Source organism: Larimichthys crocea, unplaced genomic scaffold, assembly GCF_000972845.2.
Source record: "Larimichthys crocea isolate SSNF unplaced genomic scaffold, L_crocea_2.0 scaffold33, whole genome shotgun sequence".
Taxonomy (NCBI): domain Eukaryota; kingdom Metazoa; phylum Chordata; class Actinopteri; family Sciaenidae; genus Larimichthys; species Larimichthys crocea.
In genome coordinates, this window is record NW_020854355.1 from 386,308 (window position 1) to 409,522 (window position 23,215).

General features: G+C 47.6%; 4 protein-coding genes and 2 long non-coding RNA genes across 8 annotated transcripts in view; 3 read left to right on the forward strand and 3 right to left on the reverse strand.

Annotated features, from left to right (window-relative positions):
• LOC104936302 (WAS/WASL-interacting protein family member 2-like) overlaps positions 1–3,058 on the reverse strand; it is a gene marked incomplete at its 5' end in the record, with an annotated part of 5,083 nt that extends 2,025 nt beyond the window's left edge. The window contains 3 exons of the mRNA XM_027276244.1: positions 5–567; positions 1,019–1,144; positions 2,653–3,058. Of these exons, the coding sequence (XP_027132045.1) occupies positions 5–567; positions 1,019–1,144; positions 2,653–3,058 (1,095 nt within the window). The remainder of the gene's footprint in view (positions 1–4; positions 568–1,018; positions 1,145–2,652) is intronic.
• Positions 3,059–7,449: 4,391 nt separating this feature from the next.
• si:dkey-225f5.4 (uncharacterized) lies at positions 7,450–10,753 on the forward strand. The gene is made up of 9 exons (XM_027276282.1): positions 7,450–7,576; positions 7,822–7,924; positions 8,019–8,142; positions 8,268–8,416; positions 9,510–9,649; positions 9,722–9,899; positions 9,990–10,129; positions 10,221–10,383; positions 10,519–10,753. Exons 1-9 carry the CDS (start codon positions 7,518–7,520, stop codon positions 10,582–10,584), a joined length of 1,122 nt encoding a protein of 373 aa, XP_027132083.1. The 5' UTR covers positions 7,450–7,517; the 3' UTR covers positions 10,585–10,753.
• A 67-nt stretch (positions 10,754–10,820) lies between these two features.
• LOC113744961 (uncharacterized) lies at positions 10,821–14,104 on the reverse strand. Its single transcript, XR_003461923.1, has 3 exons — positions 14,013–14,104; positions 11,379–11,530; positions 10,821–11,065 (listed from the first exon to the last, which is right to left on the reverse strand). It is a non-coding gene; the product is annotated as an uncharacterized LOC113744961 (long non-coding RNA).
• Positions 13,322–15,896, forward strand: LOC109140833 (T-cell ecto-ADP-ribosyltransferase 1). 2 transcript variants are annotated; one of them, XM_019268853.2, is made up of 3 exons: positions 13,322–13,893; positions 14,000–14,099; positions 15,098–15,896. In XM_019268853.2, the coding sequence occupies exons 2-3, from the start codon at positions 14,025–14,027 to the stop codon at positions 15,863–15,865; spliced, it is 843 nt and encodes a 280-aa protein (XP_019124398.2). In that variant the 5' UTR covers positions 13,322–13,893; positions 14,000–14,024; the 3' UTR covers positions 15,866–15,896. The 2 variants fall into 2 exon arrangements, with proteins under 2 accessions (XP_019124398.2, XP_027132084.1); XM_027276283.1 differs by lacking the exon at positions 13,322–13,893 and adding an exon at positions 14,864–14,974 and having other exon boundaries at positions 14,013–14,099.
• A 184-nt stretch (positions 15,897–16,080) lies between these two features.
• On the reverse strand, positions 16,081–17,865 carry LOC113744963 (uncharacterized). The gene is made up of 5 exons (XR_003461924.1): positions 17,619–17,865; positions 17,468–17,503; positions 17,304–17,327; positions 16,923–16,961; positions 16,081–16,730 (listed from the first exon to the last, which is right to left on the reverse strand). It is a non-coding gene; the product is annotated as an uncharacterized LOC113744963 (long non-coding RNA).
• A 723-nt stretch (positions 17,866–18,588) lies between these two features.
• LOC104936303 (uncharacterized) lies at positions 18,589–21,006 on the forward strand. 2 transcript variants are annotated; one of them, XM_027276248.1, is made up of 8 exons: positions 18,589–18,690; positions 18,967–19,008; positions 19,094–19,357; positions 19,528–19,662; positions 19,778–19,813; positions 19,954–19,977; positions 20,320–20,358; positions 20,551–21,006. In XM_027276248.1, the coding sequence occupies exons 1-8, from the start codon at positions 18,660–18,662 to the stop codon at positions 20,754–20,756; spliced, it is 777 nt and encodes a 258-aa protein (XP_027132049.1). In that variant the 5' UTR covers positions 18,589–18,659; the 3' UTR covers positions 20,757–21,006. The 2 variants fall into 2 exon arrangements, with proteins under 2 accessions (XP_027132049.1, XP_027132048.1); XM_027276247.1 differs by having other exon boundaries at positions 18,606–18,690; positions 18,925–19,008.
• The last annotated feature ends 2,209 nt before the right edge of the window (positions 21,007–23,215 follow it).

Sequence of the window (23,215 nt, forward strand, 5' to 3'; positions counted from 1 at the left end):
GAGGAGGGGCGGGGCCTCTGGTGGGGGTGTGGCCTCCGGGTGAGGGGGCCGTCCTCTTGTTGCTGAGCGAGTTGTGACGCTGCGGCAACTCGGGTGCCGCGTCGCCACCTGTCGGACCGTTGGTGATGCGGTAAGGTGGAGGGGGCGGGGCCAGAGAGGAGGAGGCGGGGTTTCCTCCTGAAGTGGGAGGGCGTCTGCTGTTGCCAGGAGACGGGGGAGGTTTGGAGGGGAGGGGCGGGGTGTTGTTAGGGGTCGGGGGGAAGGGCTTCTCTCTGTTGTAAGAGGAGGAGGAGGGAGGAGAGGGTGCGTTACCACGGCGACAAAGCGGGGGAGGTGGAGGCGGGGCAGAGGAGGAGTGCTTCATGGTGGTGGAGGGCGAGGAGGCTGCAGAGGAGGGCGAGGAGGGGGAGGGAGAGGAGGACAGGTTGGGCAGAGAGGGACGCTGGGAGCGTGACGCCTCCATCGGCGACTGCGCCTGAGGGGAGGGGCTTTCTGTGTCGTCATGGCGATGGCTGGGAGGGCGAGGCGCCGCGGCTCGAGTGGAGGGAGAACGACCCGAGGACCCGTCTGCAGGTAGAGACACACAAAACATAGGTACTGTGTACACCTGTGAGCTCCACCCGTGTGTGTTTGCTACACCTGTGTATGAACTACACCTGTGTGTGAGCTACACCTGTGTGTGAACTACACCTGTGTATGAGCTACACCTGTGTATGAACTACACCTGTGTGTGAGCTACACCTGTGTATGAGCTACACCTGTGTATGAACTACACCTGTGTGTGAGCTACACCTGTGTGTGTTTGCTACACCTGTGTGTGTTTGCTACACCTGTGTATGAACTACACCTGTGTATGAACTACACCTGTGTGTGAACTACACCTGTGTATGAACTACACCTGTGTGTGTTTGCTACACCTGTGTATGAACTACACCTGTGTGTGAGCTACACCTGTGTGTGAACTACACCTGTGTGTGTTTGCTACACCTTTGAGCTACAAGAAGAAAATCCACGTCACCTCCGACTGGTCTCAGTTTAGGAACTCCGCCTGTGAACAGCCCTCCGATTGGTGGAGCAGAACCTGATGGGCTTCCTGCTGCGCTCCCATTGGCTCCCCCTGTTGCTGCTCCGCCTCCTTTGGGCTCTGAGAACCACAACCATTGGACATAGGTGACTGAGGGCTCCGCCTCCTGAGGGTATGATGTCACTACACTACACTGACACTACGATGACATCACAGACTGTAGGGTGAGGAGGGGTGCAGGTGAGGTGAGGTGATGATGTCACACACTGAAGTGAGTTACGCTCCCACGCAGCTCCGATGACATCATCGACCACAGTCTATGACATCACAGGCTGAGAGCCAATCAACAACATTTATTCTATAAAGTTTGTGTTCAGACAGAACATGAAGTTTCACACGGCGCCGACACGTGATCACATGATCACACTGCCACGTTGTGACATCACTCAGAGCCGGAGTCTGGAGGGGGCGGGGTTTATTAAATAGACTTCAGCTATTGGACAGTTTGTTCAGGTGTGAACTGGTTGTGGTTCTGAACAGACTCTTATCACGTTCACGCCGTCTGTCAGGTGAACTTCATGTCGTGTCTGAACACTCGCCTTCACAGGTGTTCTCACCTGATTAGACCAGCTCAGTAGCTCCGCCCACCTCACACCTGAGCAGAGGTCTGATGAAAACACCTGAAAACTCTGATTAATCCCAACACGGCACAGATTAAAGCCAGGATGAATGAATCCATCATCACGTACACAGCCCAGCATCGTTCATGGTCATTTTGTTTACAACAGTTGGAATCAATCAGAGTTCAAGGATCAGTCTGATGTTTCCGGTGTTACGGAACAATCCGAGACTGAAGTCACTTGTTACCTCCTCCAGCACAGGTAAACAGGAAGCAGGTGAGCTCATCAGCTAGCTTAGCACAGCCATGTTACAGCTAGCTGCTGCTCACATGCAGTTTTGATGCTAAGACGCTAGCATGCTAACTCTGCTGAGGAGGAAACATCACAGGGTCACAGAGACCACGTCCAGGTTTTAGACAGTCTGCGGGGACGTCACGGAGACTACGTCCAGGTTTTAGAGAGTCTGCTGGGACGTCACGGAGACTACGTCCAGGTTTTAGACAGTCTGCGGGGACATGGACTGTTCAACAACAATAGTTGGGACATACAAACTTTGTCTTCTTCACTGTGAGTGGACAGAAACATTCATGTGGACAGCAGACAGTAAACATCAACAGTCAGAGCAGAGCAGGACGCCAGAGGATCACTTCTCACCAGCCGCTCCATCACCTGTCCATCACCTGTCCATCACCTGTCCATCACCTGTCCATCAGCTCAGACAGTGTGATGAAGTGATTTTAGTATTTAAAGCATTAATATTAAAAATCATCTGTCAAAGAAAACAAATGATATTAAAGACTTGAGACGAGGACAGAAAAAAGTGGAACAGAAACAAACATGAAGACCAAAATCAGCTGACTCGGAGTCTGTCTGAACCTGTCTAGTTCTGGTGTGTGTGGTTCTGGTTCTGGTTCGTGTGGACAGGAAACGTGGCGGCTGGCTCAAGGCCCGCTTCGACCCGCCTCGCCCTGCGTGGCGCTCTAACATGTTGAAGGGGTGTGGTCTTACTCTCTAGTGACGGGGTGGAGCTCTTATCTGTGGCCGTCCTCTGCTGCTCCTCAGACGGCGCCCCCTGCTGTGGAGGCGGGCTCTGTTGCTGGTGTAGGTACTGGTATAAGCGAATGTATGGGTGGTCTGTGGGTGGTGTTTGGCTCTTTGGTGTTTGGCTCTTACTGTCGAGCAGCGGAGCGCTGCGGTCGTTCACCACCTCCACCTTCTTCAGCCGCGCGCCTTTACAGATGTCAGACAGCAGAGCGCCGCGACCTTTGACCTCCTCTCTGCTCAGCTTAGGAGGGCTGGTGTTAGCCTGGAGGGGGGCAATGACATCATCAGTCAGCTGTGAACACGAACTCCTGTCCAGTCCAATCAGAGAGCTGGGATTGTGTGTGTGTGTGTGTGTGTGTGTGTGTGTGTGTGTGTGTGTGTGTGTGTGTGAAGTTCCTGGCTGAAGCGTGGGTGGAGGTGCGGGACCCCTGGTGCTGGCGGGGGGCAGGATCTGTGCGGAGGGTTAGGGTATTCTTTACTGCTGCTGCAAACACACACAACTCTCGTGAAACACCACAAACAGTCCATGTCATCCTAGGCAATCCTCTGTAATCCATGGTAAACCTAATTAACGTTCTCGTAGCATGTGCAGGAGTCAACTCAAATAACTTACAATCGAAACAAACGTCACACAAAAAGAAGGGTGCACAAAATCAACAGGAGCGTACAACCGGTGTCACCATTGAGACCCCAAGGTCTACATTGACGTCCACGCAGGGCAGCTGTCTAAACCCTGGAGTATCGTTCTCCGATGACGTCCCCGCTGACGTCTAAACAAACTGGACGTGCCCCGTGATGTCCCTGCGAATGCTCAAACCTGGACTGGTCTCCCGTCCGATGACGTCCCCAGAGCAGAAACTGTCTAAAACCTGGACGTAGTCTCCGTGACGTCCCCGAGACTTCGTATAAAACCTGGACGTAGTATCCGTAGACGTCCCCGCAGGACTGTCTAAAACCTGGACTAGCTCCTACGACGTCCCCGCAGACTGTCTAAAACCTGACGAAGTCTCGTAGACGTCCCCCGCGACTGTCTAAACCTGACTGTAGTGCCTTCGGGACGTCCCCGCAGCGTCTAAACCTGTGAGGGGAGTCGTCTCACTGTGACGTCCCGCCAGACGTCTAAAAACTTAGGACGTAGTCTCCGAGACGTCCCCGCACGATACTGGTAAATAAACCTGACGGTAGTCTCCTGTGACGGCCCCGCAGACTGTCTAGATGATACAACGGTGGACGCAGTCTCCCGTGACGTCCCGCAGATTGTGCTAAAACCTGGCGACGTCGTTCCGTGCGTCCCGGCAGACTGTTTTTCTAAAACCTGGATCGTAGTTCTCCGAGATGTCATCGCCAGACCGTTCTAACTCCCTGGATCGTAGTTCCTGTGTGACGTCCATTACCGCACGCCATGCTAAAATTCCTGGACCTGTAGTCTCGTGAGGGGGGGGGTCCCAGCAGACCGTGCTAAACTGTGAGTTGTCTCCGGACGTCCCCGCTCGATGTCTAAAACCCGGGGTGAAAAACGTAGTCTCCGGGCGTCCCCGCCGCCTGTCTAAAAACCTCGGACGTATGTCTCCGTACGTCCCAGAGACTTTTGTCTAAAACCTGGACGATAGTATCCGTGACTTCCCGAGCTGTCTAAAAATATGGGGACGTAGTCTCCGCGACTCCCCCTTGCACATGTCTAACCTTGACGTATCTTCGTGAAGTCCCAGCATCGACTTGTCGAAAACCTGGACGGAGTTTTTCAGTTTGACGTCCCCGCATTTTCCGACTGTTAAACCGGGACGTAGTCTCGTGCCAGTCCCGCCGCTGTCCAAACGGATTTTTGTACTGCCGGCACGTCCTTTAGCAGACCCTGTCTAAAACCTGCACGCAGTTCCGAGACGTCCCCGCAGCCACAGGCAGACAGGCAAAACCTGGACCGTAGTCTTCCGTCTGTCCCGCTCAGACTGTGCAAAACCGCGGACAGTAGTCCGTGACGTTCCCCGCAGACTGTCTAAACTGGACGTGTTGCCTCCGGAACGCTTTCTCCGCCTAACTGTCTAAAACCTGGAGTGTCTCGTGGACGTTCCCCGCCAGACTGTCGAAACTTGGATCGTTTTCCTAGCTCTCCGTGATCGGGTTCCCCCTGCTGTCCTGTCTACCACTGGACGTAGTCCCGAGACGTCCCGCAGGGACTGTTCTAATACTGATCGGATGTCTCCGTGTTACGTTCCCCGTCAGTATGTCTATAAACCGGAGGTAGTCTCCGTTGCACGGTTCCCACAGACGTCTAACAAGCAGACTGTCTAAAACCTGGACGTAGTCTCCGTGACGTCCCCGCAGACTGTCTAAAACCTGGACGTAGTCTCCGTGACGTCCCCACAGACTGTCTAAAACTGGACGTAGTCTCTGAGATCAGACCTGGTTTATAACAAACAGCTTCATGACTATAAACGGGGTTAAAATTACGTTTTCTTTCACATCTGATCAGAACCAGTCCAACTCGACCTGTCAGAGCCGGTCCAGTTGGACCCGGACACAGTGAGGACAGTTCTGAAGCTGTCTGAGCCGTTTGTCTCTGTGTCCGTCAGTTAGCATCATCAGCACCACGGCCTGACAGCCGGCTAGGCTAACACGTTAGCTTCTCTGCCAACCTGTTCTCCAGCTGTTTGAACACCTGTCCACACACACACACACACACACACACACACACACACACACACCTGTTCTTCAGGGATGTGCGGAGTTAGCTAACCAGCTAGCCCAGCCACATAGCAGTGTGTTAGCATTAGCATTAGCAGGATGTCTGCAGCATCACCGATACATCCGGTCACACAGGTGACATAAACCGTACCTGTGAGCGTCACCGGCTCCGTGCGGGTTAGCTCATCCTCCGGTCCGTCTGTCTCCAGGTGTCTGTCGGTGTGTGGACTGTCTGTCTGTCTGCCTGTCTCACCCTGAGGACAGTTAGCTCTCCGGTTAGCCGTTAGCCTCTCTGCTGCAGAGCAACACTGAGCAGCGTCACGTGACCAGCTGACCGCAGCTGCTGCAGCAGGTGATGGAGCAAAGTATCCGGATACTTTACTGCAGTAACGGTACATAATTACTCTGTTACAGCAGTAACGCACACAGATTATCACACGAGGTTATTGCAGATTCATGAGTGTTTGAGTTTTGTTTATTGTATAATTTATTTAATTAATTTAAATGTAATTTTATTGTTAGTGTGTATTTTGTGTTAAACACTCTGGGGCATTAAAAGCTGAAAAAACACCTGGACACAATGTTAAAACAGCCACACTAACATCAGCAGGGCAACAATGTTAAAACATCCACACTAACATCAGCTGGACAACAATGTTAAAACAGCCACACTAACATCAGCAGGGCAACAATGTTAAAACATCCACACTAACATCAGCAGGACACAATGTTAAAACATCCACACTAACATCAGCTGGGCAACAATGTTAAAACATCCACACTAACATCAGCAGGACACACTGTAAAACATCCACACTAACATCAGCAGGACACAATGTTAAAACATCCACACTAACATCAGCAGGACACACTGTTAAAACATCCACACTAACATCAGCAGGACACACTGTTAAAACATCCACACTAACATCAGCTGGACACACTGTTCATCCTCACTGACATCAGCAGGACACACTGTTAAAACATCCACACTAACATCAGCTGGACAACAATGTTAAAACATCCACACTAACATCAGCAGGACACACTGTTAAAACATCCACACTAACATCAGCAGGACACACTGTTAAAACATCCACACTAACATCAGCTGGACACACTGTTAAAACATCCACACTAACATCAGCTGGACACACTGTTCATCCTCACTGACATCAGCAGGACACACTGTTAAAACATCCACACTAACATCAGCTGGACAACAATGTTAAAACATCCACACTAACATCAGCAGGACACACTGTTAAAACATCCACACTAACATCAGCAGGACACAATGTTAAAACATCCACACTAACATCAGCTGGACACACTGTTAAAACATCCACACTAACATCAGCTGGACACACTGTTCATCCTCACTGACATCAGCAGGACACACTGTTAAAACATCCACACTAACATCAGCTGGACACACTGTTCATCCTCACTGACATCAGCAGGACACACTGTTAAAACATCCACACTAACATCAGCTGGACAACAATGTTAAAACATCCACACTAACATCAGCAGGACACACTGTTCATCCACACTAACATCAGCAGGACACACTGTTCATCCTCACTGACATCAGCAGGGCACACTGTTAAAACATCCACACTAACATCAGCAGGACACAATGTTAAAACATCCACACTAACATCAGCTGGACACACTGTTAAACATCCACACTAACATCAGCAGGACACACTGTTCATCCACACTAACATCAGCAGGGCACACTGTTAAACATCCACACTAACATCAGCAGGACGCACTGTTAAACATCCACACTAACATCAGCTGGACACACTGTTAAACATCCACACTAACATCAGCAGGACACACTGTTAAAACATCCACACTAACATCAGCAGGACACACTGTTAAAACATCCACACTAACATCAGCTGGTCGGTGTGGTTACAGCGTGTCCTGTGCAGAGAGGAACAGACTGTGGAAATCTGAAGCAGCAGAATCATCGCGAGATTTCTGTCTCTGGAATAATTAAAAGAAAACGACAGGAGAGGAAATGTCCAGCAGATGGCGGTAAACGCAACATCAAGGATGCCGACTGCCAATAAACACCAGAGAAGAAGATAAGGAAGCTTCCTGATTGGCTCAACGTCATTGTCAAGCGGCCAATGAGCGCGGTCGTGACGTGTGGCGGGTGTTTGAAAACAGAAATGGCTGCCGTCCGAGGGTGAGTCTGTCATCAGCGCCGAACACTCCGCTAACGTTCACACAACGTTCACACAACGTTTACCACCGAACACTCCGCTAACGTTCACACAACGTTTACCACCGAACACTCCGCTAACGTTCACACAACGTTTGTTTAATGTTCGTTAACGTACACACGGAACGTTTCGGAAAGTTTCAGAAAATTTCAAACGGTGGAAAAATGAGTGAGCTAACTGACTGCTAGTGTGTGTGTGTGTGTGTCAGTGTGTTACAGCGCTGTGATCCGGTTCTCTTGGATCCGTGTTCTGACTCTGAGCAGCCGGACTGTGCTGAAGCTGAAGCTGCCCGGATGGTGCTTTACCTGACGGTGCGTCACACACGCACACACACACGGTGTTGGCGTTGATGTGTTGTTGACAGACTGTGTGTGTGTGTGTGTGTGTGTGTGTGTGTGTGTGTAGGACAGTCGTCGTGTCCAGAAGGTTCTGGGTCGTCAGCTGTTTGTTCTGGACTCCATGATGTCTCTGTTGGAAGGTCTGAAGTCTGCCCAGCAACTGATGACGCAACCCTGCCCCCCCCAACCAGGTACACACAGACTGAATATACCTGTCTGTCTGTCTCTCTGTGTTAAACCTTTTAAAATGTTTATAAGTAACTACACATTGGTGTGTGTGTGTGTGTGTGTGTGTGTGTGTGTGTGTGTGTGTCAGAGGGCGGGGCTCGCAGCAGGTGGAAGGCCCTGAAGGTGGAGTACAGGTCAGGGGTGGAGGAGACGGAGACTCTGCTCAGATCTCTGCAGGACAAGATCCAACACATCGACAACAGAAGACACACACTCACACAGCTGATCACACACAAGGTACACACACGTGGACTGTTGCTGTTCACCTACAATACCCAGAATCCTCCCTTGTCTCCTCGTCTCTTTGTCTTCTCTCCTTGTCTCCTTGTCTCCTCTCCTTGTCTCCTCACCTCCTTGTCTCCTCCTCTCCTTGTCTCCTCTCCTTGTCTCCTCCTCTCCTTGTCTCCTCCTCTCCTTGTCTCCTTGCCTCCTCGTCTCACCACCTTGTCTCCTCGTCTCGCCTCCTTGTCTCCTCTCCTTGTCTCCTCACCTCCTTGTCTCTTTTTGTCTCGTCTCCTCTCCTCGTCTCCTTGTCTCCTCTCCTTGTCTCCTCTCCTCGTCTCCTTGTCTCCTCTCCTCACCACCTCGTCTCCTCGTCTTCTTGTCTCGTCTCCTTGTCTCCTCTCCTCGTCTCCTTGTCTCCTCACCTCCTTGTCTCCTCTCCTTGTCTCCTCTCCTTGTCTCCTCTCCTCGTCTCCTTGTCTCCTCTCCTCACCTCCTCGTCTCCTCGTCTTCTTGTCTCCTCTCCTTGTCTCCTCGTCTCCTCTCCTCACCTCCTTGTCTCCTCTCCTCACCTCCTCGTCTCCTCGTCTCCTCTCCTTGTCTCCTCACCTCCTCGCCTCCTCTCCTTGTCTCCTCCTCTCCTTGTCTCCTCCTCTCCTTGTCTCCTTGCCTCCTCGTCTCACCACCTTGTCTCCTCGTCTCGCCTCCTTGTCTCCTCTCCTTGTCTCCTCACCTCCTTGTCTCCTCACCTCCTTGTCTCCTCTCCTCACCTCCTCGTCTCCTCTCCTTGTCTCCTCTCCTTGTCTCCTCGCCTCCTCTCCTTGTCTCCTCACCTCCTTGTCTCCTCTCCTCACCTCCTTGTCTCCTCGTCTCCTCTCCTTGTCTTCTCTCCTTGTCTTCTTGTCTCCTCTCCTCGTCTCCTCTCCTTGTCTCCTCACCTCCTTGTCTCCTCGCCTCCTCTCCTTGTCTCCTCACCTCCTTGTCTCCTCGTCTCCTCTCCTTGTCTCCTCACCTCCTCGCCTCCTCTCCTTGTCTCCTCACCTCCTCGCCTCACCTCCTCGCCTCCTCTCCTTGTCTCCTCACCTCCTCGTCTCCTCGCCTCCTTCAGACGCAGCAGAGTGAACAGCTGGAGTCTCTGCAGAAGGCCCAGAATGCATTGCAGTCATGTGATCGTCAGCTGACCGGGCTGAGGGCGGAGTCAGAGGCGGCGCTCAGTCAGCTGATCAGCTGGCAGCGGCTCAGAGATGAGTGAGTGTCGTCAGGTCAGGTGATCGTGGATGGGCGGTTGTGATTGGTCACTAACTGGAGCTCACCTGTCAGGTTGCAGGTGTACGTCTCTGCCGTACAGGAAGTGATGCAGATCAGCCTGCTGTCCTTCAACCAATCAGAGCTGTGTGTGGAGCTCAGGCCACGCCCCTCCTCTGACCAGGCATCCAATGAGCTGGATCCACTGAAGCTGTCAATCACCTGGAGCCATGATGAGCACTTCAGCCTGCAGGTAACCACACCTGAGTTCACCAGCTAACATGCTGAGGCTGTCAAGCAGCTGATTGGCTGAGCCTCTTAAAGTGACAGTGTGTGTTTGCAGGTGAGCGGGGGGGCGGCCGGGCTGGTGGAGGACAGCGTGTCGGGCCGGTGGTCGGAGCTGAGCGCCGCCCTGCTGGACGTCATGCAGTGTTACATGGGTCAGTTCCAGCTGCTGTCAGAGATCCAGGGACTGAGGGCCAGGTGAGCTCCCACAATCCTCTCTGCTGCTCAGATCAATGACCAATAATCAGCTGTGATGGCGAGCGTGTGATCTCTCTGCGTGTTTCTTCAGCTTCGCCATCGACTGGTGTCCGGCTCAGCGTCTGCTGGTCTACCTGAAGACGGCGGTGCTGGTGTGTCACCTGGAGGTGGAGGACGGATACCCGAGCGCTGGACGAGCCCGACTGCTGTCGGTACGACGAGACGGACAGCCGCTGGACACGCGTGGACTGAAGGTGAGACACAGACACACGTGAAGATGAAGACACAATGTGAAGGCATCACCATGAACTCACCTGTCTCTCTCTCACCTGTCTCTCTCTCACCTGTCTCTCTCTCACCTGTCTCTCTCTCACCTGTCCCTCCTCCAGCCTCATAAATCTGATCCCAGTCTCACAGACTGGTTGGTGTTTCTCTGCAGCAGTCCTCTCGTCTGAGCTCGTCCTCCTCCTCCTCCTCCTCGTCCTCCTCCTCGTCCTCCTCCTCGTCCTCTCCGTTAGTTTGTAAAGTTCATGTCACTTCCTGTCTTCATATTAAACAAATAAACTTCACAAACTGTCAGCTGACCTGTTTAGTTGTTCCCAAAATAAAAGTTCACTAACTTCCTGTTCATGCTTTTATTTTGAAAACCTGTCCCAGCGTGCACTGTGACATCACACACACACACACACACGTGTGAGATACATGCCATCCTGGAGGTTCAAGGTACAATTCAAGGATTTCAAGGTACAATTCAAGGTTTTTTGTCAGTAAAGTTTCAAACGTGTCGTGGTGGAGGTCGACGTAGAGCAGCTGGTGGTTCCTCCTGCTGCCTCCTCATTGGTTGCTGATGTTTTGAAGGTTTTCACCAATCAGAGAGCAGAGAGTGTTTGATTGGTCGGTGTGAGGCTTCAGTTCGACCCACTTCTCCTCCAGAGTCTGAAAAATGATGAAAAAGTTCAAAATAAAAGTCCAACTGTCGAAGTCTGATTACTAAAACAGAAATGTGAAGGTGTGTTCAATGAAGACGAGGCGTTCAGGGCCCGCTGTAATTATCATTTCATGTCTTTACAACTTCAACACAGATACGAACATGACAGACTGTCAGTCATAATGAGGCATGTATCCAAATAATTATATATTCATAACAGAATAAACTGTAGAGGGACTCTGTCCAACACGGCACTGGATATTTATGTTTACAGTTTATACAGAGGATCAGCTGCATAATGTTTGGAACGTCTGACTGTACTTAAACACATCGTCTCTCCTCCTCTGCTGTCTCATTGGTCAGTGGAGCTGTCCGTCACTGACGTTGCCGTCGTGCTATTGGCTGGTTTCTTGCGGTGTCCTCTCACCCCCGGCCCGCCTCCAGGATGTGCTTAGCTTAGCTTAGCACAAAGACTGGAAGTGAAGGGAAACTGTTAGCCTTCAGTTATGAAGTGAAATGTCAGATTGTTCCTTTAAGTCGTCCTGTCAGGATGTACGTTGCAGACTCTTATTTTGGCGGGGAGCTGAGCGGTTTCACTGATGACATCATCACATTAGTCTTTATGATGCGATGACATCACGGGCAATGAGAGAGAGCGCCGTGACATCATCAGTGAGGTCATCAGGCGTCCTGGACGCCGAATGACAGCATCTTCTCGCCGTGCATGTTGTTGAGTGTGCGCAGGTCGGCCAGCTTCAGGTTTTAGACAGTCTGCGGGGACGTCTCAGAGACTACGTCCAGGTTTTAGACAGTCTGCGGGGACGTCACAGAGACTACGTCCAGGTTTTAGACAGTCTGCGGGGACGTCACAGAGACTACGTCCAGGTTTTAGACAGTCTGCGGGGACGTCACGGAGACTACGACCAGGTTTTGGACAGTCTGCGGGGACGTCACGGAGACTACGACCAGGTTTTGGACAGTCTGTAGGACGTCTCAGAGACTGAATGCTGTCCTCAGGACAGAGCCGTGTTGTTAGAAAGCACAAACACATTGGCATCAGGTGACACAGGTGAGCTCACCTGGCTCCAAACAGCAGTTCACTTACTCCTGAAGACTCAGGGAGCCTCACATATCTCTGGCAGGTAGCCGGGGTAGTTAGAAAGCTCTGGTGGTGAGGTGACATTCAGGTGACATGCTGAAGGTTCTGGACATTGTTGGACTGTCTTGGCTGACGTAACATTTCAGTGTGACATGGAGGACGGCTACAGTACCTGTGGCAGAGCGGGGTCTCAAAGAAATGCTCCACATATCGGGGCGTCACCCTGCTCAGCCTCCAGTGTGTTCTAGATGCTGCAAAAGAAGCTCTGACCCAGTGTTGGACTGCACGAGGTCCGATTGTGCTGCTGACATTGATGGACGGGATGGTGAGAGTGTCCCACTGAAGCCTTTGTCATATATTAGTTGCAGTGATGTTAAAGAGTCACGGCGTGCTCTGAGTGTTACTGTTACCGGATCAGCTCTCTCTGAGCTGTCTGAAGTGTGAAAGTCTGTTTGACCTGCGACCCGTCCGTGGCGTACCCGCCTCTCACAGTCTGTTGAGATAAGCTCGACCCACGGCCTGATAAAGAAAAACGGTTTTGAAAAATGAATGGAAGTTTTACTCACTTGACTTAATTTACATACAGTCAAATGTTTCAGTGTGAACAGTTCAGCAGTTTACTGCTCGCAGCCTCCAACACGTCTCTGTCTGCATTCATGGGCCTCATTGTTCATATCTGTTGCCATGGAAACCAGGTTTGTAACTTGCAAAGCAAGTGAGATAGAAGAAGAGAGACGAGTGCTGCTGCTGAGTCAAAGGAAGATATGAGCGATGACAGGAGGTGACCTGAGCTCTGCCACGTCAGCCTACAGCCTGAACTCAGGACTTCTCCTTTTTAGTGACAGAAAACATTTCCAGTTTCAGTGTAAATGAAGTAACACAGTCTCCCTGCACAGCAGTGGAGCAGTTATCAGGTGTTATAGAAATCAGGATTATACTGAGGTGCAGATGTTTTCATTCATATGTGTGTGTCCTGTCTTTTACTGAGCAGAAAACCATAAAGGATGTTATGATACTGTCTGTATCCGAGACAATGTGAAGAACCAACTGTTAGAGCTCCTCAGGGAGCCTTTCCTCTGTGACCCTCTGTGTTGTTAAACGCTCCTTGTACAAGAATAATAAATTCAACTTAAACTTTGACACTTTGAATCCACTCCTCCTTACTTCTTTAGGTTTATCATATTAATAAAGACAGTTTGAACATTGCTGTTTTTCATATATTCACACTGTTTATGCTGCTACACCTACACTGTGGATATCTCATCATATTTATAGTTGTCCTGTTTTTCTTGGATCCTTTTAAACTTGTATATTTAATATTTGCTGTTTCTTGCTGTCTGCAGCAGGACGTGACGTCAGCTCTGCGTGCTGGTCTTGACTTGAACATGAATGAGTCAGTCTGTTTATCAGTTCATTGGTTTGGACTGAAGGGGACGTTTGGACTGAAGGGGACGTCTTTTATTTCTAGTTTTTGACATGAATGTGAAACATTCACACACTCGTGGATCATGTTCACATCACACTTTAACACTGACCTGCACCGAGGTGTAGCACTCACCCCGCCCGTCAGTGATGACCAGCAGCCATGGTGAGACAGAGACTCCCACCAAACATGCAAATTGTACCTGTGACTGTGTGACTGTGTGTGAGACACCTTCACAGGTGTATATATAAAGGAGCATGCGTCCTTTGAGCAGAGGGCTTCACTCGGTGCACGACATCTCATCCTGACGGCCGGTGAGTCTGGAATCAACTCAAAGAATCTTGTGTACACTTGAATTGATGAAACAGCGTTTACCAGGCCAGTGTGTGGATACACTGTGTGTGTGTTACGTGTCCGCAGTGTGAACAGTTACCTGACTGCAGTGATGAAGGGAAACATGATGATCCTCGCCCCCCTGTGGTTACTCCTCTGCTGGATGTCACCTGAAGTCTCCATGGCGGTGAGTGGACGTCTGATCATCAGTGGACATGAACTGTGGAGGATGTTTGCAGCTGCTTTGTTGCTCACGTGTGATTTAGAAATCGAGTCTGCATGAATAAAATCCTGTTTAAGATACTCGGATACTCTGAAGCTCGACCTGAAAAACACAGAAATCAAAATATGAAAACTGAAAATCAATTATTTTTTCAAAAGTATTCTAGAACTGAATACAAATCAGTTTAAACTGAAACGGCTGATTGACAGTCAGTTTTCTGTTTAATGGATTCTAATGCAGTTTAACATTTTATGCATTAGCTTTAAAGTTACTATTAGCTGCTCATCAGTTTCAGGAGCTAACCATTCACACACAGACACTGAGGGAGCCGGGGATCGAACCACCGATCATCCGATTAGTGGACGACCCGCTCAGCCACAGCTGCTGTGTAATGAGAGCTGAGGTTGATTCTGACAGTTGGAGTTGTTCAAGTTAAAACGTGTGTTCATAAAGGTAAAAGAAAACTGGAAGTCAGAACTTATTACTGATTACAACGCTTTGATATAAATAATAAAGTCAGTGTGCTTCCAGCTGTAACAATCAGTCCGTTTGTCCAAACCCAGCAGAGACTTTCTCAGTACTGTTACATGAATCTTATTATTTACTTCACATTAGTTCATTTATATTAAAACTATGTCATTCACATGTTTTATGTAATTGAAATGAATAATTGAATTCTGGTCAAAACATTTCTTTGAGCAGTTGTTTGTGCTGGTTCTTATTAAAAGTTTTGACCAAAGCTGAACTTTGATGTTTGGAGAGGGAAGCAGACAAAGTGTCGTATCATCAGCACTGAAGGACAGAGGAGCACACACACAGGAAACATGGAGCTGTGTGATGTGTGTGAGATGTAGAGCAGAAAGCAGTCGATCCATCTGCTCATGTGATCTGATGCATCACTGTGACATGTTGTGTTCTAATATATCAGACTTATGCATATTCAAGTATTTTTCCTGTTTCAGAACATTCCATCATTTAACAAGCCAACCCCACTGAGCATGGAGGAAGATTCAGTCGACGACATGTACTTTGGCTGCACAGACGATATGATGGACATCAGTAAAACATACCTTAAGAAAGAAAAGAAAGATATGATGTGGGATGATGAAGTAATAAAAGACTGCACTAAAAGGACAGTTAAACAAAATAAGAACAAGGCTCTGACTGAAGATCACCTGCGAGCACTCTGTAGTTATACAGCAGCTGTCACGCACGTAGACTTCAATAAGGCCGTCAGAGCAGAGGCCACAAACTACGGCTCCTCATTTAAATACCACTCTTTACATTACCTGCTGACGTCTGCCATACAGATCCTGAATCCTGATCATAAGATCTGTTACACTGTTTACAGACGAACTAACTATATCTATACTGGCGAGGTCAATCAAATCATTCGGTTGGGTTACTTTGGCTCCACCTCTCTCACAACAACCCTGACAGGTTTTGGTGCAAACAGCTGCTTCAAAATTCAGACCTGTTCAGGTGCTGATGTGAAAGAGTATGCACAAGTTCCAGAGCAGCAGGAGGTGCTCATTCCTCCCTATGAGCAGTTCAAGATAACTGAGATTCACGATGGTGAGGGTAAATTTGCAGAGATGAAAGACTGTAGGAGAGTCTTTGTCTTGGAGAGTGTCGGAGGTAAGAGCTCTCTGAACTGTAAGCTTGTTACCACGGAGACTAAAAAGAAGTTTACTGTCCCTGCCTTCTTTAAATCTCTCTGTTGTGCCTGACCTTGAACACGATGCTCTGGTTAGTTACTGTGTGCACTCACACATTGTTCATGTCTTGTTGGGATGTGTTGAAATTGCTGCTTTGCATTAAAGAGCTCAAACAGTCATGTTGGTCGTCTGCTGTCATCGCCTGATCATAAAGCAAAGCTGCATCATTTACATGTTGAAACATTTTACACTCAAACACTGAGTTCATTTAAAGCTGTGAAGTAAAATATACTTTATGAATGAATGTCAGACACATTTAATATGAACATAGTACATATGAATGGAGCTGATGTCAGTAAATGAGTGTAATCGTAGCTCTGAAAACCACATGCTTTAACTAAATGAATATTACAGATTCACTAAATGCTGGAACTGAATTTAACTCAGGAAGTTATTCAGGTCGACACCTCATGAAAACATTTGAACTGAATATTTATAAGTCACATTTGATCAGGATGACATGAAGTATGACAAAAGAATATGTAACAATGTCCACAGTGTAAAACAGAGACATGAACTCTGCATATTAAATACACCAAGAACAATGAGCCTGTGATTCATTTAAAGGGACAGTTCAGATCTGATGAGCTACTGATCTATAGTCAGTGTGTACAGACGTCATACTCAGTGGTGACATCAGCAGTGATGTCATCGTACTCTTCATCCAGCCCACTCCTTCCTTCAACATGCTGGGTCGTCGCCATGGAGACGGCTGGATTGTCTCGTCTCCATGGAGACGGCTGGTTTGTCTCGTTTCCATGGAGACGGCTGGTTTGTCTCCATGGAGACGGCTGGTTTGTCTCCCGTCTTCCTGCTGCAGCAGATGGACAGCAGACCACTAGATGGCAGAAGAGTCTGATCACAGACACAGAGGAGGCTGATGGAGGAGAACAAGAACAAGAACAAGGACCAGGACCAGGACCAGGACCAGGACCAGGAGTTTAATTTAAAGCTCAGACTTCCTGAGTCATTTCACTCAGACGTGCAGAACAAACACAAACATGATCCTGCTGCTGCTGAACTTGATCTTTGTAAATAAAGTAGAAATCATGAAGTTCCATCAGCTCACCTGCAGAAACAAACAGTCCATACAGCAACACAGCCACAACTGCAACAGGCAAACAGAGGTCAGTGAGGCAGCGTTCACACCTGGAGTTAACAGCTGATCTGATCACAGGTGGACAGCTCTAAAGGTGTGAATGCACCAAGAAGCATCGAGGACGCGTTCAGATCCGATCACTCAGACCACGTTCAGAGGTCCGTTTAAAAATCTCAGTTTAAAGATCTGCTGAGTTTGAAGAGAAAATAAAGAAACTTTGTGAAACTCTGGAAGTGACATCTGAGCTGTCCAGGTGTGATGGGATCAGCCAGGACGCATGACAAGATACCAGGTGTGAACAGGCCCAAAAGGTCAGAGGTCAACACAGACAGACAGACTCCATCAGCTCACCTGTAGCTGTCAGCAAAGGCACACCTACAAAGACAGAACAAGGTGTAAAGGTCAGAGGTCAGCAGGTTACCTCTGTTAGTGTAAAACATGTAACAGAGCTTTCAGCAGCATCTCATGGTGTTCATCAGTAATGTTCAGAGAGTCACTTCATGAAGCTGCTTCACCTGCAGCGTGTCTCCTCTGAACATGTCGGACTGCATCTGGATCAGAACAAAACAGAGGGAGACCGGTCAGAACATCTGTCACAGGCCAACCAATCACAGGTAGACACCTGCTGACCGGATCAGACACAGGTGAGTCTGACAGCTTTCATACCTGACTGATTCCTGCTCAGGCTCACAACTCCAACCAGGACCAGAACCGCAACGAGAACCAGGAGAACCAGAGAAAACACAACAACTCTAATTCTGATGAGGGACGAAGAGAGAGGGGAGGAGGTTTGAGGAGGAGCTGGAGGAGGAATCAGGAGAACCTGGTTAGTTCACGTCTTTCTCGATTTTTGGGTCCTTATTATGGGTGAATATTAGAAACTGACACGAGTGAACACGAGCGAGTAACGTGAGGCACAAATTCACCTTTGTCTTTTTTAAGCTTTATTTTGACAGACAGCTGAAGAGTGACAGCTGAAGAGTGACAGCTGAAGAGTGACAGCTGAAGAGTGACAGCTGAAGAGTGACAGCTGAAGAGTGACAGCAATGTGTGGAGAGAGATGTGGGATTCGAACCCTTCACACGGGGCGGCTGCTCTACTGACTGAGCAGGAACTGCAGCTTGTTGGCACTTCCTGTGTTGACCTCACAGACACTGAGGACGAGGATTTGCTCTGATTCTAATTAAGGACATTTTGATGACGCCCAGTGTGACGGAGGCTGACGTCAACTTCCCCTTTTTCTACAAACACAAAACACAGAAACTTCTTTATATTCAAGAATAAAACTTTCTGATCTCTAAATGATTTAGAGACATGATTCAGATACAGACTGATGATGAGAGTTGATGGATGGATGGATGAGGGTGATATATGATATAAGATATACATATATAAGATATCATATATTATATATATACTGCTCACCTCTGAACAACAAGCGATGGCCTCAAACTCATTAAGAAGGCACTAATGAAGCTTTGACGATCTGTTAATTGAAACCTTTCCAGGTGATGAGCTCATGGTGCATGAGTCTGAAGTTTGACCTTTGTCTTGTTTGTTCCTGTTTTTATCTTTCTTTGTGTTACATGTAGTTTTCATTCTCTCTGACATACTCTGACTTCCTGTTTGTCACCAGTGAATCAGCAGTTTGGGTCAGACTGTAGTGACGAAGCTACAGCTGTTCAGACTGACTGACGACAAGACGACATGAAGACCTCATCTGCATCTGTGCTGATCGGTGAGTCCAACACAGAGCGTCCATCCATCCATCAACTCTCATCATCAGTCTGTATCTGAATCATGTTTGCCGTCTCTAAATCATTTAGAGATCAGAAAGTTTTATTCTTGAATATAAAGAAGTTTCTGTGTTTGTAGAAAAAGGGGAAGTTCACGTCAGACTCCCTCACACTGGGTGTCATTAAAATGTCCTTAATTCTGTTGTGTGTCTTCGTCTTCTTGCCTCGTGGTCCAGATCCTTCAGTGGTCTTTAGTGACACCTGTCCTCCTGTTGCAGGTGTGTCTGTGCTGCTGCTGTCCGGACCGACTGTTTCTGCAGGTGAGCTGATGGAAGTGAAACAATCCCTGATGCTGAATAATAAGATATTAAATATATTTCATCTGTCTGTCTGTCTGTCCTCCAGTGTCTCTGCATGTCGGTCCAAACCGTCCTCAGTACTTTACAGGAGACTCTGTCTCTCTGAGCTGTGTTGGAGATGGACAGGAAGCGGATGGATGGACTTTGAAGAGGACAGCGGGAGGACATACTGAGGAGTTGGTGAGGTTTAATAATACAGTCTCCTCCATCATCTTGACTCTCCGTCAGTCTGACACTGGAGTTTACTGGTGTGAAACCAGTTCTGGACAAAGGAGCGACCAGACCACCATGACTGTAGCTGATCCAAAAGGCAAGTTTGGTCCATCCTGATGGACGAATGGTCTCCAAACGTGAAGCGAATTTGTGCCTCACGTTACTCGCTCGTGTTCACTCGTGTCAGTTTCTAATATTCACCCATAATAAGGACCCAAAAATCGAGAAAGACGTGAACTAACCAGGTTCTCCTGATTCCTCCTCCAGCTCCTCCTCAAACCTCCTCCCCTCTCTCTTCGTCCCTCATCAGAATTAGAGTTGTTGTGTTTTCTCTGGTTCTCCTGGTTCTCGTTGCGGTTCTGGTCCTGGTTGGAGTTGTGAGCCTGAGCAGGAATCAGTCAGGTATGAAAGCTGTCAGACTCACCTGTGTCTGATCCGGTCAGCAGGTGTCTACCTGTGATTGGTTGGCCTGTGACAGATGTTCTGACCGGTCTCCCTCTGTTTTGTTCTGATCCAGATGCAGTCCGACATGTTCAGAGGAGACACGCTGCAGGTGAAGCAGCTTCATGAAGTGACTCTCTGAACATTACTGATGAACACCATGAGATGCTGCTGAAAGCTCTGTTACATGTTTTACACTAACAGAGGTAACCTGCTGACCTCTGACCTTTACACCTTGTTCTGTCTTTGTAGGTGTGCCTTTGCTGACAGCTACAGGTGAGCTGATGGAGTCTGTCTGTCTGTGTTGACCTCTGACCTTTTGGGCCTGTTCACACCTGGTATCTTGTCATGCGTCCTGGCTGATCCCATCACACCTGGACAGCTCAGATGTCACTTCCAGAGTTTCACAAAGTTTCTTTATTTTCTCTTCAAACTCAGCAGATCTTTAAACTGAGATTTTTAAACGGACCTCTGAACGTGGTCTGAGTGATCGGATCTGAACGCGTCCTCGATGCTTCTTGGTGCATTCACACCTTTAGAGCTGTCCACCTGTGATCAGATCAGCTGTTAACTCCAGGTGTGAACGCTGCCTCACTGACCTCTGTTTGCCTGTTGCAGTTGTGGCTGTGTTGCTGTATGGACTGTTTGTTTCTGCAGGTGAGCTGATGGAACTTCATGATTTCTACTTTATTTACAAAGATCAAGTTCAGCAGCAGCAGGATCATGTTTGTGTTTGTTCTGCACGTCTGAGTGAAATGACTCAGGAAGTCTGAGCTTTAAATTAAACTCCTGGTCCTGGTCCTGGTCCTGGTCCTGGTCCTGGTTCTTGTTCTTGTTCTCCTCCATCAGCCTCCTCTGTGTCTGTGATCAGACTCTTCTGCCATCTAGTGGTCTGCTGTCCGTTCTGCATCTCTACTGGTCTGATGATGTCCATCTGCTGCAGCAGGAAGACGGGAGACAAACCAGCCGTCTCCATGGAGACAAACCAGCGTGTTGAACTGGATGAAGAGTACGATGACATCGCTGCTGATGTCACCACTGAGTATGACTTTTAGGTGCGAACATGGACTCTGATGGACCTGAAGTCCTGGTGTCCAGTCTTTGTTTTCTCTGTTGTTGATTTGAAATGTGTTTCCTGTCAAAGAAGTCAAATATGACATCATATATTGATATTATATTTTTTTGTCATAATTCAGTAACAGTCAGCTTTTATTTTGTCGTCATCCTGAAAGCGATCAGGTTGTATTCTCGTTTCTGCGTCTTCTTCAGAAAACAAAATAAAACTCGAACATGTGGTCTACCAGCTGAGCTTCCTCTTAATGAATGAATTCAAATGTAACTTTCAGATCTTATGATCCTGATTTAAGATCTATGGCCGACGTCAGCAGGAAATGTAAAGAGTGTTTTTAAATGAGCAGCCATAGTTTCTGTTTCTGTTAACTGCAGAACTGAACGTGCCGCACACTTTGTAGATGTATAAATACAGATTGTTCGTGCCTGATCTTCAGTTAGATTTGTATCCTCTCTGTGTTTAAACCTTCTTTCACTTTTTCATGTCTTTGTCATCTCAGAAAATATCTTCCTTTCCTTTTTTCAGGTACTCATTCTTGACTAAGTTAAACATTTTTTCTCTGCAGTCAGAGAACATGTCCATCACGGTCGATGTGTTGGCCTAAAGGGTGAAAAGAAAAAGAAGAACAGATCATGTTAATCATGTTCAAACTGTCCTTTATTATCACGTGTCTATTTCAAACCTGAACTCGATGGTAAAGGCTTTTCCTGACACGCTCCGAAACAGGAAAAATACTTGAATACATACATGAATACAGGAAGTGAAGGTGGTGAATTAACCCCAAAAGAATTAAACATGTTATACAACAGACCGAATCTGATTGGACGAGTCATTCATGAGTGCTGATATAGAGAATAACAGCACAGAGACTTTAAGTATATGTATCACTGCAGCTGTTCTAATATTAACGTTACATTAATGTTTGTCATCTGTTAGATTATAACAAAGATGAACATTTTTCTACAAGTAGTTTAAAAACAATCCGCTGATAATGAACCGGATCTGTGTGACCTTCGCCCACATTTGTTGTGATTCCATAGCGACCTCTTGTAGTAGCAGTCCTCGCTGTATTTTATTACCTGCCGGATCTTCTTTTGTATGGATGCTGGTGAAGCTGAGCTGGTGGGTTCAGATATATTTATATGTTGAATACCATAAACAGAGTAACTATATCTTTAGACAAAGAGTTTCTGAGGTGTTCTGAGGATTTGTTTACAAGAAAAGAAGGATTACATCACACATCGTTATGTTTAATATCAATCTGTTGACTTCATCATTATTGTCATATAATTGAATTGAAACGCTGATGAATGAATTCAGTGTTAAGTCAAACTGATCATGTGAACACCAATGACCGTTCAGTCTGAGTCTGACTTCAGTCCGACTTCAGCCTGAGTCCGACTTCAGCCTGAGTCTGACTTCAGTCTGACTTCAGTCTGAGTCTGACTTCAGCCTGAGTCTGACTTCAGTCTGAGTCTGACTTCAGCCTGAGTCTGACTTCAGCCTGACTTCAGTCTGAGTCTGACTTCAGTCTGACTTCAGCCTGAGTCTGACTTCAGCCTGACTTCAGTCTGAGTCTGACTTCAGCCTGACTTCAGTTTGAGTCTGACTTCAGCCTGAGTCTGACTTCAGTCTGACTTCAGTCTGAGTCTGACTTCAGTCTGACTTCAGTTTGAGTCTGACTTCAGCCTGAGTCTGACTGAAGTCAGACTGAAGTCAGACTGAAGTGGTCAAACTCAAACTGTGTTGACATTAAAGAACACGGAGAGCTAACACACTGACACATGAAAGTCAAATAAGATCAGGATAGTCACTGTGAGTCTATATGTGAGTTTATGCAGTTCTATGTGTGTGCTTCTGTCATATTACAGTCTGATACAATCTAATACAGTCTGATACAATCTGATACAGTCTGATACAATCTGATACAATCTGATACAATCTGATACAATACAGTCTGATACAGTCTGATACAATCTGATACAGTCTGATACAATCTGGTACAGTCAGATACAGTCTGATACAGTCTGATACAATACAGTCTGATACAGTCAGATACAGTCAGATACAGTCTGATACAATCTGATACAATCTGGTACAGTCTGATACAGTCTGATACAATCTGATACAATACAGTCTGATACAGTCTGATACAGTCTGATACAATCTGATACAATCTGATACAGTCTGATACAATCTGATACAGTCTGATACAATCTGATACAATCTGATACAGTCTGATACAATCTGATACAGTCTGATACAATCTGATACAATACAGTCTGATACAGTCTGATACAGTCTGATACAATCTGATACAATCTGATACAGTCTGATACAATCTGATACAGTCTGATACAATCTGATACAATACAGTCTGATACAGTCTGATACAGTCTGATACAATACAGTCTGATACAGTCTGATACAGTCTGATACAAT